The 18,652-nt window shown below is 60.1% G+C and overlaps 1 protein-coding gene across 1 annotated transcript in view; it reads right to left on the reverse strand.

Moving 5' to 3' along the window:
- Positions 1-18,652, reverse strand: part of CHD3 (chromodomain helicase DNA binding protein 3) — an 86,550-nt gene that overhangs the window by 45,339 nt on the left and 22,559 nt on the right. Inside the window, 9 exon segments of the mRNA XM_054052721.1 lie at positions 783-949; positions 6,029-6,260; positions 7,615-7,739; positions 10,109-10,226; positions 10,321-10,452; positions 12,359-12,500; positions 15,203-15,376; positions 17,117-17,238; positions 18,244-18,381. Coding sequence (XP_053908696.1) covers positions 783-949; positions 6,029-6,260; positions 7,615-7,739; positions 10,109-10,226; positions 10,321-10,452; positions 12,359-12,500; positions 15,203-15,376; positions 17,117-17,238; positions 18,244-18,381 — 1,350 coding nt within the window.

Raw genomic sequence — 18,652 nt, forward strand, 5'->3', positions numbered from 1 at the left:
CCACCCCCTCCACCTTCTCCACAGTTCCCACCTCCACCACCCCCTCCACCTTCTCCATAGTTCCCATCTCCACCACCATCTCCACCTTCTCCACAGTTCCCATCTCCACCACCATCTCCACCTTCTCCATAGTTCCCATCTCCACCACCATCTCCACCTTCTCCATAGTTCCCATCTCCACCTCCTCCACAGTTCCCATCTCCACCACCATCTCCACCTTCTCCACAGTTCCCATCTCCACCACCATCTCCACCTTCTCCACAGTTCCCATCTCCACCACCATCTCCACCTTCTCCATAGTTCCCATCTCCACCACCATCTCCACCTTCTCCACAGTTCCCATCTCCACCACCCCCTCCACCTTCTCCATAGTTCCCATCTCCACCTCCTCCACAGTTCCCATCTCCACCACCATCTCCACCTTCTCCATAGTTCTCATCTCCACCTTCTCCACAGTTCCCATCTCCACCACCACCTCCACCTTCTCCATAGTTCCCATCTCCACCTTCTCCATAGTTCCCATCTCCACCACCATCTCCACCTTCTCCATAGTTCTCATCTCCACCTTCTCCACAGTTCCCATCTCCACCACCACCTCCACCTCCTCCACAGTTCCCATCTCCACCACCATCTCCACCACCATCTCCACCTTCTCCACAGTTCCCATCTCCACCTTCTCCACAGTTCCCATCTCCACCTTCTCCATAGTTCCCATCTCCACCTCCTCCACAGTTCCCATCTCCACCACCATCTCCACCACCACCTCCACCGCCCGTTCCTACCTTGTCCTCCTCCCTCACGACGTACTGGGCCACCTTGAAGGAGCTGAGATATTCGTTCATGTTCTGCACGTCGGCGTCGTCGGTGGCGTCCTGATTGCGGTCGAGGAGCCGCGCGATGGCTTCGTTGTCGTAGTGGATGACGCTGCTGTCCTCCTCCTTGTTCTCCCCTGGGCCGGAGACACGCGGCTGACACCGACGGAATGGGACACCACCGCCCAACGAGGTCCACCACCACCCAAACGTGGCCTTGGGACGCTCCAACGGGACCCAACACAGCTCCAACATGGCCTTGAGATCCTCTACCATGGCCCAACATGGCCCAACATGGCCTTGAGATGCTCTAACATGGTCCAACATGGCCCAACATGGCCTTGAGATCCTCTAACATGGCCCAACATGGCCCAACATGGCCTTGAGATCCTCTAACATGGTCCAACATGGCCTAACATGGCCTTGAGATCCTCTAACATGGTCCAACATGGCCCAACATGGCCTTGAGATCCTCTAACATGGCCCAACATGGCCCAACATGGCCTTGAGATCCTCTAACATGGCCCAACATGGCCCAACATGGCCTTGAGATGCTCTAACATGGCCCAACATGGCCCAACATGGCCTTGAGATCCTCTAACATGGTCCAACATGGCCTAACATGGCCTTGAGATCCTCTAACATGGTCCAACATGGCCCAACATGGCCTTGAGATCCTCTAACATGGCCCAACATGGCCCAACATGGCCTTGGGATCCTCTAACATGGCCCAACATGGCCCAACATGGCCTTGGGATCCTCTAACATGGTCCAACATGGCCCAACATGGCCTTGAGATCCTCTAACATGGCACAACATGGCCCAACATGGCCTTGAGATGCTCTAACATGGTCCAACATGGCCCAACATGGCCTTGAGATCCTCTAACATGGTCCAACATGGCCTTGAGATCTTCTAACATGGCCCAACATGGCCTTGAGATCCTCTAACATGGCCCAACATGGCCTTGAGATCCTCTAACATGGCCCAACATGGCCCAACATGGCCTTGGGATCTTCTAACATGGCCCAACATGGCCCATCATGGCCTTGAGATCCTCTAACATGGCCCAACATGGCCCAACATGGCCTTGAGATCCTCTAACATGGCCCAACATGGCCTTGAGATGGTCTAACATGGTCCAACATGGCCTTGAGATCCTCTAACATGGCCCAACATGGCCCAACATGGCCTTGAGATCCTCTAACATGGCCCAACATGGCCCAACATGGCCTTGAGATCCTCTAACATGGCCCAACATGGCCCAACATGGCCTTGAGATCCTCTAACATGGCCCAACATGGCCCAACATGGCCTTGAGATCCTCTTACATGGCCCAACATGGCCCAACATGGCCTTGAGATCCTCTAACATGGCCCAACATGGCCCAACATGGCCTTGGGATCTTCTAACATGGCCCAACATGGCCCATCATGGCCTTGAGATCCTCTAACATGGCCCAACATGGCCCAACATGGCCTTGAGATCCTCTAACATGGCCCAACATGGCCTTGAGATGGTCTAACATGGTCCAACATGGCCTTGAGATCCTCTACCATGGCCCAACATGGCCCAACATGGCCTTGAGATCCTCTAACATGGCCCAACATGGCCCAACATGGCCTTGAGATCCTCTAACATGGCCCAACATGGCCCAACATGGCCTTGAGATCCTCTAACATGGCCCAACATGGCCCAACATGGCCTTGAGATCCTCTAACATGGCCCAACATGGCCCAACATGGCCTTGAGATCCTCTAACATGGCCCAACATGGCCCAACATGGCCTTGGGATCTTCTAACATGGCCCAACATGGCCCATCATGGCCTTGAGATCCTCTAACATGGCCCAACATGGCCCAACATGGCCTTGAGATCCTCTAACATGGCCCAACATGGCCTTGAGATGGTCTAACATGGTCCAACATGGCCTTGAGATCCTCTACCATGGCCCAACATGGCCCAACATGGCCTTGAGATCCTCTAACATGGCCCAACATGGCCCAACATGGCCTTGAGATCCTCTAACATGGCCCAACATGGTCCAACATGGCCTTGAGATCCTCTAACATGGCCCAACATGGCCTTGAGATCCTCTAACATGGCCCAACATGGCCCAACATGGCCTTGAGATCCTCTAACATGGCCCAACATGGCCCAACATGGCCTTGAGATCCTCTAACATGGCCCAACATGGCCCAACATGGCCTTGAGATCCTCTAACATGGCCCAACATGGCCCAACATGGCCTTGAGATCCTCTAACATGGCCTAACATGGCCCAACATGGCCTTGAGATCCTCTAACATGGTCCAACATGGCCCAACATGGCCTTGAGATCCTCTAACATGGCCCAACATGGCCCAACATGGCCTTGAGATCCTCTAACATGGCCCAACATGGCCCAACATGGCCTTGAGATGCTCTAACATGGCCCAACATGGCCTTGAGATCCTCTAACATGGCCCAACATGGCCCAACATGGCCTTGAGATCCTCTAACATGGTCCAACATGGCCCAACATGGCCTTGAGATCCTCTAACATGGTCCAACATGGCCCAACATGGCCTTGAGATCCTCTAACATGGTCCAACATGGCCCAACATGGCCTTGAGATCCTCTAACATGGCCCAACATGGCCCAACATGGCCTTGAGATCCTCTAACATGGCCCAACATGGCCCAACATGGCCTTGAGATCCTCTAACATGGCCCAACATGGCCCAACATGGCCCTGAGATGCTCTAACATGGCCCAACATGGCCCAACATGGCCTTGAGATCCTCTAACATGGCCCAACATGGCCCAACATGGCCTTGAGATCCTCTAACATGGCCCAACATGGCCCAACATGGCCTTGAGATCCTCTAACATGGCCTAACATGGTCCAACATGGCCTTGAGATCCTCTAACATGGCCCAACATGGCCCATCATGGCCTTGAGATCCTCTAACATGGTCCAACATGGCCTTGAGATCCTCTAACATGGCCCAACATGGCCTTGAGATCCTCTAACATGGTCCAACATGGCCCAACATGGCCTTGAGATCCTCTAACATGGCCCAACATGGCCCAACATGGCCTTGAGATCCTCTAACATGGCCCAACATGGCCCAACATGGCCTTGAGATGCTCTAACATGGCCCAACATGGCCCAACATGGCCTTGAGATCCTCTAACATGGCCCAACATGGCCCAACATGGCCTTGAGATCCTCTAACATGGCCCAACATGGCCCAACATGGCCCTGAGATGCTCTAACATGGCCCAACATGGCCCAACATGGCCTTGAGATCCTCTAACATGGCCCAACATGGCCCAACATGGCCTTGAGATCCTCTAACATGGCCTAACATGGTCCAACATGGCCTTGAGATCCTCTAACATGGCCCAACATGGCCCAACATGGCCTTGAGATCCTCTAACATGGCCCAACATGGCCTTGAGATCCTCTAACATGGTCTAACATGGTCCAACATGGCCTTGAGATCCTCTAACATGGCCCAACATGGCCTTGAGATCCTCTAACATGGTCTAACATGGTCCAACATGGCCTTGAGATCCTCTAACATGGTCTAACATGGTCCAACATGGCCTTGAGATCCTCTAACATGGCCCAACATGGCCTTGAGATCCTCTAACATGGTCTAACATGGTCCAACATGGCCTTGAGATCCTCTAACATGGCCCAACATGGCCCAACATGGCCTTGAGATGCTCTAACATGGCCCAACATGGCCTTGAGATCCTCTAACATGGCCCAACATGGCCCAACATGGCCTTGAGATCCTCTACCATGGCCTAACATGGTCCAACATGGCCTTGAGATCCTCTAAGATGGTCCAACATGGCCCAACATGGCCTTGAGATCCTCTAACATGGCCCAACATGGCCCAACATGGCCTTGAGATCCTCTACCATGGCCTAACATGGTCCAACATGGCCTTGAGATCCTCTAAGATGGTCCAACATAGCCCAACATGGCCCTGAGATCCTCTAACATGGTCCAACATGGCCTTGAGATCCTCTAACATGGTCCAACATGGCCCAACATGGCCTTGAGATCCTCTAACATGGCCCAACATGGCCTTGAGATCCTCTAACATGGCCCAACATGGCCCAACATGGCCTTGAGATGCTCTAACATGGTCCAACATGGCCTTGAGATCCTCTAACATGGTCCAACATGGCCTTGAGATCCTCTAACATGGCCCAACATGGCCCAACATGGCCTTGAGATCCTCTAACATGGCCCAACATGGCCCAACATGGCCTTGAGATCCTCTAACATGGCCCAACATGGCCCAACATGGCCTTGAGATCCTCTAACATGGCCCAACGTGGCCCAACATGGCCTTGAGATGCTCTAACATGGCCCAACATGGCCCAACATGGCCTTGAGATCCTCTAACATGGCCCAACATGGCCCAACATGGCCTTGAGATCCTCTAACATGGCCCAACATGGTCCAACATGGCCTTGAGATCCTCTAACATGGCCCAACATGGCCCAACATGGCCTTGAGATCCTCTAACATGGCCCAACATGGCCCAACATGGCCTTGAGATCCTCTAACATGGTCCAACATGGCCTTGAGATGCTCTAACATGGCCCAACATGGCCCAACATGGCCTTGAGATCCTCTAACATGGTCCAACATGGCCCAACATGGCCTTGAGATGCTCTAACATGGCCCAACATGGCCTTGAGATCCTCTAACATGGCCCAACATGGCCCAACATGGCCTTGAGATCCTCTACCATGGCCTAACATGGTCCAACATGGCCTTGAGATCCTCTAACATGGCCCAACATGGCCTTGAGATCCTCTAACATGGCCCAACATGGCCCAACATGGCCTTGAGATGCTCTAACATGGCCCAACATGGCCCAACATGGCCTTGAGATCCTCTAACATGGTCCAACATGGCCTTGAGATCCTCTAACATGGCCCAACATGGCCTTGAGATCCTCTAACATGGTCCAACATGGCCCAACATGGCCTTGAGATGCTCTAACATGGCCCAACATGGCCCACCACAAACCTCTCACGTCCCTCCACACCTCATGAAAACCCACCACAAACCTCTCACGTCCCATCACACCTCATGAAATCCCACCACAAAGCTCCCAGGTGCCACCACACCTCCTGACGTCCCACCAGAAGGTTCCCCAAGTCCTGGTAGACCCCCATCGCACTCCTCCCCAACTTCACTGACCCTCATTCTCATCCTTGAAGAGCTCTTCGGTGCCAAACTTGAGGATGTCATCGAGTTCCTGCTTGGACATGGAGCCGGCCTTGGAGCCCAGGCCCGGGCGCACCACCAGGTGGGTCAACATCATCTTCCGTTTGGCCACTTGGGTGATGCGCTCTTCCACCGACGCACGAGTGACGAAGCGGTAGATCATCACCTTGTTGGCCTGACCGATGCGATGGGCCCGGCTGAAGGCCTGCGGGGACACGGGACGCGTCGGAGAGGGGACACGGGGACAGGGGATGGGTCGGAGAGGGGACACGGGGACAGGGGATGGGTCGGAGAGGGGACACCGGGACATGGGATGGGTCGGAGAGGGGACATGGGGACACGGGACGCGTCGGAGAGGGGACACAGGGACAGGGGATGGGTCAGAGAGGGGACACGGGTACACGGGATGGGTCAGAGAGGGGACATGGGGACACGGGACGCGTCGGAGAGGGGACATGAGAACATGGGATGGGTTGGAAAGGGGACACGGGGACATGGGATGGGTCGGAGAGGGGACATGGGGACACGGGATGGGTCGGAGAGGGGACACGGGGACACGGGATGGGTCGGAGAGGGGACACGGGGACATGGGATGGGTCGGAGAGGGGACACGGGGACACGGGATGGGTCGGAGAGGGGACATGGGGACACGGGATGGGTCGGAGAGGGGACACGGGGACACGGGATGGGTCGGAGAGGGGACACGGGGACATGAGATGGGTCGGAGAGGGGACACGGGGACACGGGACGCGTCGGAGAGGGGACACCGGGACATGGGATGGGTCAGAGAGGGGACACGGGTACACGGGATGGGTCGGAGAGGGGACATGGGGACACGGGACGCGTCGGAGAGGGGACATGAGAACATGGGATGGGTTGGAAAGGGGACACGGGGACATGGGATGGGTCGGAGAGGGGACATGGGGACACGGGATGGGTTGGAGAGGGGACACGGGGACACGGGATGGGTTGGAAGGGGGACACGGGATGGGTCGGAGAGGGGACACGGGGACAGGGGACGGGTCGGAAAGGGGACACGGGGACATGGGATGGGTCGGAGAGGGGACACAGAGGGGGAAGAGGGATCCGAGAGGGGACACAGAGGGGACACAGAGGGGACACAGAGGGGGAAGAGGGATCCGAGAGGGGACACAGAGGGGACACAGAGGGATCGGAGAGGGGACACAGAGGGGAAGAGGGATCCGAGAGGGGACACAGAGGGGGAAGAGGGGACACAGAGGGGACACAGAGGGGGAAGAGGGGACACAGAGGGGAAGAGGGGACACAGAGGGGAAGAGGGGACACGGAGGGAACACAGAGGGGACACAGAGGGGGAAGAGGGGACACAGAGGGGAAGAGGGGACACGGAGGGAACACAGAGGGGACACAGAGGGGGAAGAGGGGACACAGAGGGGAAGAGGGATCCGAGAAGGGACACAGAGGGGACACAGAGGGGACACAGAGGGGACACAGAGGGGGAAGAGGGGACACAGAGGGGACACGGAGGGGACACGGAGGGGACACAGCGGGATCGTCGAGGGCCCCGGATGGGCTCCGACCTGGATGTCGTTGTGGGGGTTCCAGTCGGAGTCGAAGATGACGACGGTGTCGGCGGTGGCCAGGTTGATGCCCAGGCCCCCGGCCCGCGTCGACAGCAGGAAGCAGAACTGCTGCGCCCCCGGCGCTGCCCCCCCGGCGTCAGCGGGGACGCTGCCCTCCCCACCCCAGAAACCCACAGTGCCCCCCCAAAAACACCCCCCCGGTACCCTCTCTCACCCACCCCGGGCACCCCCATATACCCCCCGGTGCCCCCAGTGCTCCCCCTGTACCCCCTCATCAACCCTGGGCATCCCCAAACCCCCCTGTTGCCCCCGGTGCCCCCCCCCGACCCCTTTGGTGCCCCCCTCAACCTCTTTAGTGCCCCTCCGACCCCCTGGGTGCCCCCCTCAACCTCTTTAGTGCCCCTCCGACCCCCTGGGTGCCCCCCTGACCCCTTTGGTGCCCCCCCCCGCCCCACTGACTGCCCCCCCCGACCCTCTTGGTGCCTCCCCCACCCCCTTTGATGCCCCTCCGACCCCCTTGGTGCCCCCGCCGACCCCTTTAGTGCCCCCCTCAACCCCCTTGGTGCCCCCCCCGCCCCCTTTAGTGCCCCCCCCGACCCTCTTGGTGCCCCCTTAGTGCCCCCCCCACCCTCCTGACCCCCTTTGGTGCCCCCCCGGACCCCTTTGGTGCCCCCCAACCCCTTTGGTGCCCCTCCAACTCCCTTGGTGCCCCCCCCGACCCCTTTAGTACCCCCCCGCCGACCCCTTTAGTGCCCCCCTTGACCCCCTGGGTGTCCCCCCCCGACCCCCTTGATGCTCCCCTGACACCTTTGGTGCCCCCCGGACCCCTTTAGTGCCCCCCGTGACCCCTTTAGTGCCCCTTTTGGTGTCCCCCTGACCCCCTGGGTGCCCCCCACCCTGTTTGGTGCCCCCCCCGGACCCCTTTAGTGCCCCCCCTGACCCTCTTGGTGCCCCCTCTGCCCCTCTGACCCCCTTATTACCCTCCAGGACCCCTTTAGTGCCCCCTTTGGTGCCCCCTCCGTCCCCTTTAGTGACCCCTTTGGTGCCCCCTCCGTCCCCTTTAGTGACCCCTCCACCCCTCTGACCCCCTTATTGCCCCCCCAGACCCCTTTAGTGCCCCCCCTGACCCCCTTGGTGCCCCCCTGACCCCCTTTGGTGCCCCCCTTGACCCCTTTAGTGCCCCCCTCGACCCCTTTAGTGCCCCCCTGGACCCCTTTAGTGCCCCCCCTGACCCTCTTGGTGCCCCCTCCGTCCCCTTTAGTGCCCCCTCTGCCCCTCTGACCCCCTTATTACCCTCCAGGACCCCTTTAGTGCCCCCTTTGGTGCCCCCTCCGTCCCCTTTAGTGACCCCTCCGCCCCTCTGACCCCCTTATTGCCCCCCCAGACCCCTTTAGTGCCCCCCCGACCCCCTTTAGTGCCCCCCCTGACCCCCTTGGTGCCCCCCACCCCGTTTGGTGCCCCCCCTGGACCCGTTTGGTGCCCCCTCCGACCCCTTTAGTGCCCCCCAGACCCCTTTAGTGCCCCCCCTGACCCTCTTGGTGCCCCCCCGCCCCACTGGGTGACCCCCTGACCCCTTTAGTGCCCCCCTCAACCCCCTTGGTGCCACCCCCGACCCCTTTAGGGCCCCTCCGCCCCCCTGGGTGCCCCCCCGGACCCCTTTAGTGCCCCTCCCGCCCCCTTTGGTTCCCCCTTGACCCCCTTGGTGCCCCCCCGACCCCTTTAGTGCCCCTCCTGCCCACTTTAGTGCCCCCCCGATCCCCTTCGTGCCCCTAAACCCCACTGGGTGCCCCCCTAACCCTCTTGGTGCCCCCTTTGGTGCCCCCCTCGACCCCTTTAGTGCCCCCCCCCCCGACCCTCTTGGTGCCCCCCCCCGCCCCCCTGACCCCCTTGGTGCCCCCCCTGACCCCTTTGGTGCCCCCCCGATCCCCTTGGTGCCCCTAAACCCCACTGGGTGCCCCCCTAACCCTCTTGGTGCCCCCTTTGGTGCCCCCCTCGACCCCTTTAGTGCCCCCCCCCGACCCTCTTGGTGCCCCCCCCCGCCCCCCTGACCCCCTTGGTGCCCCCCCTGACCCCTTTGGTGCCCCCCCGATCCCCTTGGTGCCCCTAAACCCCACTGGGTGCCCCCCTAACCCTCTTGGTGCCCCCTTTGGTGCCCCCCTCGACCCCTTTAGTGCCCCTCCGCCCCACTGGGTGCCCCCCTGACCCCTTTGGTGCCCCCCCCACCCCACTGGGTGCCCCCCTGACCCCTTTAGTGCCCCCCCCGACCCCCTTGGTGCCCCCCCGCCCCACTGGGTGCCCCCCCTGACCCCTTTAGTGCCCCCTCTGACCCTCTTGGTGCCCCCTTGGTGCCCCCCTCAACCCCTTTGGTGCCCCTCCAACCCCCTTGGTGCTCCCCGACCCTCTGGGTGCCCCCTTGACCCCTTTGGTGCCCCCCCCGCCCCCCTTGGTGCCCCCCCGGCCCCGTTTGGTGCCCGCGGAGGCGGGGTCCTACCGTTGAAGCGGTCGATGGCCTCCTGGCGAAGAGCGCCGGTGATGCCCCCGTCGATCCGTTCGTACTTATAACCCTCATAATCCAGGAAGTCCTCCAGGAGGTCCAACATCTTTGTCATCTGAGGGGGCACTGGTTTAGACTGGGAGGGGGGGGGGACACATACTGGGAGTGTCCCCCCCCCCAAAAGTCCCAAACTATCCCGGTTGTCCCACCTGGGAGAAGATGAGAACGCGGTGGTTTTGCTCTTTCAGCTTTCGCAGCATCTTCTGGAGGAGGAGAAGCTTTCCGGAGGCTTTGATGAGGGCTCCTCCTTCGTAGGCACCGCTCGGCAACTTCGGAGACTCCTGGAGACAGCGTCCCATGGTGTCCCCAACGTCTCCCGCTGGCCCCTCCCTGCATCTCCAGCCCAGCTCTTCTCTGGATCCCATCTCCCTCCGTCCCCACCACAGCCTGAAGTTCTCATCCTCCGGTTCTACGTCCCTCTTCCCATCCTCCGGTTCCATGTCCATGTTCCTCTACTCATCCTCACGTTCTACGTCCCTCTTCCCATCCTCCGGTTCCATGTCCATGTCCCTCTACTCATCCTCACGTTCCACGGCCCTCGTGTCACTCGTTGACCCTCATGTCCCTCCATCTCATCTCCCTCCATCCCTTCCACGTCCCTCTGTCCTTCCATTCTCTTGATGTCCCTCCATCCCATGTCCCGTATCTCCGTGTCCTCACGTCCACCTCCCTCCATCCTCCCATCCCTCAATCTTCTCCCACCAGGTTTCCACCTCCCTCCATCCCTCATCCCTTCACGTCCCACCATGTTTCCATGTCCTCCATCCCTCATTCCTCCATCCCTTCACGTCCCACCATGTTTCCATGTCCGCCATTCCTCCATCCCTTCACGTCCCACCACGTTTCCACCTCCCTCCATCCCTTATTCCTCCATCCCTCCACGTCCCACCACGTTTCCACCTCCCTCCATCCCTCATCCCTCCATCTCCTCACGTCCCACCATGTTTCCACCGTCCTCCATCCCTCATTCCTCCATCCCTTCACGTCCCACCATGTTTCCACCTCCCTCCATCCCTCATTCCTCCATCCCTTCACGTCCCACCACGTTTCCATGTCCGCCATTCCTCCATCCCTTCACGTCCCACCACGTTTCCACCTCCCTCCATCCCTCATTCCTCCATCCCTCCACGTCCCACCATGTTTCCATGTCCGCCATTCCTCCATCCCTCCACGTCCCACCATGTTTCCACCTCCCTCCATCCCTCATCCCTCCATCCCTCCACGTCCCACCACGTTTCCACCTCCCTCCATCCCTCATCCCTCCATCCCTTCACGTCCCACCATGTTTCCACCTCCCTCCATCCTTCATTCCTCCATCCCTTCACGTCCCACCATGTTTCCACCTCCCTCCATCCCTCATCCCTCCATCCCTTCACGTCCCACCATGTTTCCACCGTCCTCCATCCCTCATTCCTCCATCCCTTCACGTCCCACCACGTTTCCACCTCCCTCCATCCCTCATCCCTCCATCCCTTCACGTCCCACCATGTTTCCATGTCCTCCATTCCTCCATCTCTTCACGTCCCACCACGTTTCCACCTCCCTCCATCCCTCATCCCTCCATCCCTCCACGTCCCACCACATTTCCACCTCCCTCCATCCCTCATCCCTCCATCCCTTCACGTCCCACCACGTTTCCACCTCCCTCCATCCCTCATTCCTCCATCCCTTCACGTCCCACCACGTTTCCACCTCCCTCCATCCCTCATTCCTCCATCCCTTCACGTCCCACCACGTTTCCACCTCCCTCCATCCCTCATTCCTCCATCCCTTCACGTCCCACCACGTCCCACCTCCCTCCATCCCTCATCCCTCCATCCCTTCACGTCCCACCACGTTTCCACCATCCTCTATCCCTCATTCCTCCATCCCTCCACGTCCCACCACGTTTCCACCTCCCTCCACCCCTCATCCCTCCATCCCTTCACGTCCCACCATGTTTCCACCTCCCTCCATCCCTCATCCCTCCATCCCTTCACGTCCCACCATGTTTCCACCTCCCTCCATCCCTCATTCCTCCATCCCTTCACGTCCCACCATGTTTCCACCTCCCTCCATCCATCATTCCTCCATCCCTCCACGTCCCACCATGTTTCTATGTCCTCCATTCCTCCACCTCTCCACGTCCCACCATGTTCCCACCTCCCTCCATCCCTCGTGTCCACCTCATCCCTCGGCGTTCCTCACCATGGCAGCAACGGGGAAGAGGTAGGGGTGGTTGCAGCACTTCTTGAGGTCCATCATGATGTTGAGGAGCGACACTTGGTTCCCACCGCCCCGCGAGTTCAACGCCTCAAAGTTCCGCGTCAGGATGTACTTGTAGTACTTCCTGGAGGGAGATCCGTAGGATCCAGGTGTCCAGGAGGCCCCAATTCCGGGGAACCCAGATGTCCAGGAGACCCAAGGAACCCCAGCAGATGTCTACAGGGGGGTTAAGCTTCACCAATGCTGACTCTCACGGAGTTCAGGTCTAACCCCTTCTTCCAAGGATCCAGAGATCCTTGGGACACCCCAGCAAACATCTCCATGGGGTTGAGCTCCACCAACACCCAATCCCATGGACACCAGTGTTGGGGTGCACCTTTCTCCCAAGGAACCCCGATATCCGGATGCACTCATTCCTGGGACACTCAGGAGACCCCAGCAAACATCTCCATGGGGTTGAGCTCCACACAAGGAGCTCCACCAACACCCAATCCCATGGACACCAGTGTTGGGGTGCACCTTTCTCCCGAGGACCCCGATATCCGGATGCACTCATCCCTGGGACACCCGGGAGAGCCCAGCAAACATCTCCATGGGGTTGAGCTCCACCAACACCCAATCCCATGGACACCAGCGTTGGGGTGCACCTTTCTCCCGAGGACCCCGATATCCGGATGCACTCATCCCTGGGACACCCAGGAGAGCCCAGCAAACATCTCCATGGGGTTGAGCTCCACCAACACCAAATCCCATGGACACCAGTGTTGGGGTGCACCTTTCTCCCAAGGAACCCCGATATCCGGATGCACTCATTCCTGGGACACCTGGGAGAGCCCAGCAAACATCTCCATGGGGTTGAGCTCCACACAAGGAGCTCCATCAACACCGAATCCCATGGACACCAGTGTTGGGGTGCACCTTTCTCCCAAGGAACCCCGATATCCGGATGCACTCATTCCTGGGACACCCGGGAGAGCCCAGCAAACATCTCCATGGGGTTGAGCTCCACCAACACCAAATCCCATGGACACCAGTGTTGGGGTGCACCTTTCTCCCAAGGAACCCCGATATCCGGATGCACTCATTCCTGGGTCACCCGGGAGAGCCCAGCAAACATCTCCATGGGGTTGAGCTCCACACAAGGAGCTCCACCAACACCGAATCCCACAGACACCAGTGTTGGGGTGCACCTTTCTCCCGAGGAACCCGATATCCGGATGCACTCATCCCTGGGACACCCGGGAGAGCCCAGCAAACATCTCCATGGGGTTGAGCTCCACCAACAACAAATCCCATGGACACCAGTGTTGGGGTGCACCTTTCTCCCAAGGAACCCGTTATCCGGATGCACTCATTCCTGGGACACCCCAGCAAACATCTCCATGGGGTTGAGCTCCACCAACACCCAATCCCATGGACACCAGCGTTGGGGTGCACCTTTCTCCCGAGGACCCCGATATCCGGATGCACTCATCCCTGGGACACCCAGGAGAGCCCAGCAAACATCTCCATGGGGTTGAGCTCCACCAACACCAAATCCCATGGACACCAGTGTTGGGGTGCACCTTTCTCCCAAGGAACCCCGATATCCGGATGCACTCATTCCTGGGACACCTGGGAGAGCCCAGCAAACATCTCCATGGGGTTGAGCTCCACACAAGGAGCTCCATCAACACCGAATCCCATGGACACCAGTGTTGGGGTGCACCTTTCTCCCAAGGAACCCCGATATCCGGATGCACTCATTCCTGGGACACCCGGGAGAGCCCAGCAAACATCTCCATGGGGTTGAGCTCCACCAACACCAAATCCCATGGACACCAGTGTTGGGGTGCACCTTTCTCCCAAGGAACCCCGATATCCGGATGCACTCATTCCTGGGTCACCCGGGAGAGCCCAGCAAACATCTCCATGGGGTTGAGCTCCACACAAGGAGCTCCACCAACACCGAATCCCACAGACACCAGTGTTGGGGTGCACCTTTCTCCCGAGGAACCCGATATCCGGATGCACTCATCCCTGGGACACCCGGGAGAGCCCAGCAAACATCTCCATGGGGTTGAGCTCCACCAACAACAAATCCCATGGACACCAGTGTTGGGGTGCACCTTTCTCCCAAGGAACCCGTTATCCGGATGCACTCATTCCTGGGACACCCCAGCAAACATCTCCATGGGGTTGAGCTCCACCAACACCCAATCCCATGGACACCAGTGTTGGGGTGCACCTTTCTCCTGAGGAACCCAATATCCGGATGCACTCATTCCTGGGACACCCCAGCAAACATCTCCATGGGGTTGAGCTCCACCAACACCCAATCCCATGGACACCAGTGTTGGGGTGCACCTTTCTCCCAAGGACCCCAATATCCGGATGCACTCAGCCCTGGGACACCCGAGCAAACATCTCCATGGGGTTGAGCTCCACCAACACCCAATCCCATGGACACCAGTGGTGGGGTGCACCTTTCTCCCGAGGAACCCCATATCCGGATGCACTCATTCCTGGGACACCTGGGAGACCCCAGCAAACATCTCCATGGGGTTGAGCTGCACCAACACCAAATCCCACGGACACCAGTGTTGGGGTGCACCTTTCTCCCAAGGAACCCCGATATCCGGATGCACTCATCCCTGGGACACCCGGGAGAGCCCAGCAAACATCTCCATGGGGTTGAGCTCCACCAACACCGAATCCCATGGACACCAGTGTTGGGGTGCACCTTTCTCCCAAGGACTTGGACATCTGGGTGGACCCATCCCTGGGGACATGGCCATCCAGGTGCCCCCATTCCCATCTCCTGGAGACGCCCGGAGCCCGGCGTACTTCTGCATGGGGCTGAGCTCCACGCGGACGATGAGCTCCGTCTTGGCCGGCATGTTCTTGAAGACATCGGCCTTGAGGCGTCGCAGCATGTGAGGCCCCAGGAGGTCGTGGAGCTTCTTGATTTGGTCCTCCTTGGAGATGTCGGCAAATTCCTCCAGGAAACCTTCCAGGTTGCTGTGAAAAGGGGGACAATGTGACATCGTAGGGGGGCAGAGGGACGTGGGGATGGGGACGTGGAGAGACACGGAAGGACACGGGGGACACGGAGAGAGCTGTGACATAAGGAGATGGAGACAACTGCGAGATGGGGACACGGGAATGTGGGGACCACGGGGACAAGGCGTGACGTGGTGGGGCACGCGGAAAGAAAGGGGGAGAGCCCCAGGAGAGGGGACACAAGGGACAAGGAGGAGGGTGGCAGGGGGGGACAGGATGGGGGATACAGGAGGCACCGGGACACGCCGGAGCCACATGGATGCGGGGGGATGGAGGGGGACAGGAGGGGACACGGAGACACAGGAGGGGACGTGGGGAGACGGGGAGGGGACACAGGAGTCACCGGGACACAACAGAGTCAAATGGATGTGGGTGGATGGAGGGGGACAGGAGGGGACACGGGGAGACAGGAGGGGACACAGGAGCCACCGGGACACAGCAGAGCCACATGGATGTGGGTGGATGGAGGGGGACAGGAGGGGACACGGAGAGACATGGAGGGGACACAGGAGCCACCGGGACACAACAGAGTCAAATGGATGTGGGTGGATGGAGGGGGACAGGAGGGGACACGGAGAGACAGGGAGGGGACACGGAGAGACAGGGAGGGGACACAGGAGCCACCGGGACATAACAGAGTCAAATGGATGTGGGTGGATGCAGAGGGACAGGAGGGGACATGGGGAGACAGGAGGGGACACGGGGAGACAGGGAGGGGACACACGAGTCACCGGGACACACCAGTGCCAAATGGATGTGGGTGGATGGAGGGGGACATGGAGGGGACAGAGGGAGGGGACATGGGGAGACAGGGAGGGGACACAGGAGCCACCGGGACACAACAGAGCCACATGGATGTGGGTGGATGGAGGGGGACAGAAGGGGACACGGGGAGACATGGAGGGGACACGGAGAGACAGGGAGGGGACACAGGAGCCACTGGGACACAACAGAGTCAAATGGATGTGGGTGGATGCAGAGGGACAGGAGGGGACACGGGGAGACAGGAGGGGACACGGAGAGACAGGAGGGGACACGGAGAGACAGGGAGGGGACACAGGAGCCACCGGGACACAACAGAGTCAAATGGATGTGGGTGGATGGAGGGGGACAGGAGGGGACACGGAGAGACAGGGAGGGGACACAGGAGCCACCAGGACACAACAGAGTCAAATGGATGTGGGTGGATGGAGGGGGACAGGAGGGGACACGGGGAGACAGGAGGGGACACAGGAGCCACCGGGACACAGCAGAGCCACATGGATGTGGGTGGATGGAGGGGGACAGGAGGGGACACGGAGAGACATGGAGGGGACACAGGAGCCACCGGGACACAACAGAGTCAAATGGATGTGGGTGGATGGAGGGGGACAGGAGGGGACACGGAGAGACAGGGAGGGGACACGGAGAGACAGGGAGGGGACACAGGAGCCACCGGGACATAACAGAGTCAAATGGATGTGGGTGGATGCAGAGGGACAGGAGGGGACATGGGGAGACAGGAGGGGACACGGGGAGACAGGGAGGGGACACACGAGTCACCGGGACACACCAGTGCCAAATGGATGTGGGTGGATGGAGGGAGAAGGTAGGGGACATGGAGACACAGGAGGGGACACAGGAGCCACTGGGACACAACAGAGTCAAATGGACGCGGGTGGCTGCAGAGGGACAGGGAAGGGACATTGGGTGACATACTTGAAGCGCTCAGGCGTGAGGAAGTTGAGGAGGTGGAAGAGCTCCTCCAGGTTGTTCTGGAGCGGCGTCCCCGTCAGCAGCAGCTTGTGCTCGATCTTGTACCCGTTCAGCACCCGAAAGAACTGCGGGGGGCGTTATCCAGGGACCCAACGGCCGGGAGAGACCCCCCCGTCCCTCCCAGGGGCACCCCCACACCCCACAGGCATCCGGGCACCCCAAACCAGTGGCCCCGGGCATCCAGATCACCCCAAACCAGTGGCCCCCGGCACCCAGATCACCCCAAACCAGTGGCCCCTGGCATCCGGATCACCCCAAACCAGTGGCCCCTGGCATCCGGGCACCCATCCCAGTGGCCCCTGGCATCCGGATCACCCCAAACCAGTGGCCCCTGGCATCCGGGCACCCCAAACCAGTGGCCCCTGGCATCCGGGCACCCATCCCAGTGGCCCCTGGCATCCGGATCACCCCAAACCAGTGGCCCCTGGCATCCGGGCACCCCAAACCAGTGGCCCCTGGCACCCAGATCACCCCGAACCAGTGGCCCCTGGCATCTGGGCACCCATCCCAGTGGCCCCTGGCACCCAGATCACCCCAAACCAGTGGCCCCTGGCATCCGGATCACCCCAAACCAGTGGCCCCTGGCTTCTGGGCACCCATCCCTGTGGCCTGTGGCATCCAGATCACCCCAAACCAGTGGCCCCTGGCATCCAGATCACCCCAAACCAGTGGCCCCTGGCATCCGGGCACCCATCCCAGTGGCCCCTGGCATCCGGATCACCCCAAACCAGTGGCCCCTGGCACCCAGATCACCCCAAACCAGTGGCCCCTGGCATCCGGGCACCCATCCCAGTGGCCCCTGGCATCCAGATCACCCCAAACCTGTGGCCCCTGGCATCTGGGCACCCATCCCAGTGGCCCCTGGCATCCGGATCACCCCAAACCAGTGGCCCCTGGCACCCAGATCACCCCAAACCAGTGGCCCCTGGCATCCGGGCACCCATCCCAGTGGCCCCTGGCACCCAGATCACCCCAAACCAGTGGCCCCTGGCACCCAGATCACCCCAAACCAGTAGCCCGTGGCATCCGGGCACCGTGACCCCCCCCCAGTGCTCCCAGTTTGCGGGCACCTTGGACTGGTTGTTCTTGAGCCGATGGGCCTCATCGACGACGAGGCAGGCCCAGCGGATGGAGCCCAGCGCCGCTTGGTCGATGGTGATCAGCTCGTAGGACGTCAGGAGGACGTGGAACTTCACCTGCGCCTCCCGCTGCAGTGGCCGTCAGCGCCCAGGGGTGCCCCGGGGACCCCAACCCCGGCACCCCCAAATCCATCACCCCAATCCCCATGGAGACCCCAACCCCGGCACCCCCAAATCCATCACCCCAACAGCCAGGGGACCCCAACCCCAGCACCCCCAAATCCATCACCCCAACAGCCAGGGGACCCCAACCCCAGCACCCCCAAATCCATCACCCCTATCCCCATAGGGACCCCAACAGCCAGGGGACCCCAACCTCTGCACCCCCAAACCCATCACC

This window comes from Cuculus canorus, chromosome 36 (genome assembly GCF_017976375.1).
Source record: "Cuculus canorus isolate bCucCan1 chromosome 36, bCucCan1.pri, whole genome shotgun sequence".
Taxonomy (NCBI): domain Eukaryota; kingdom Metazoa; phylum Chordata; class Aves; order Cuculiformes; family Cuculidae; genus Cuculus; species Cuculus canorus.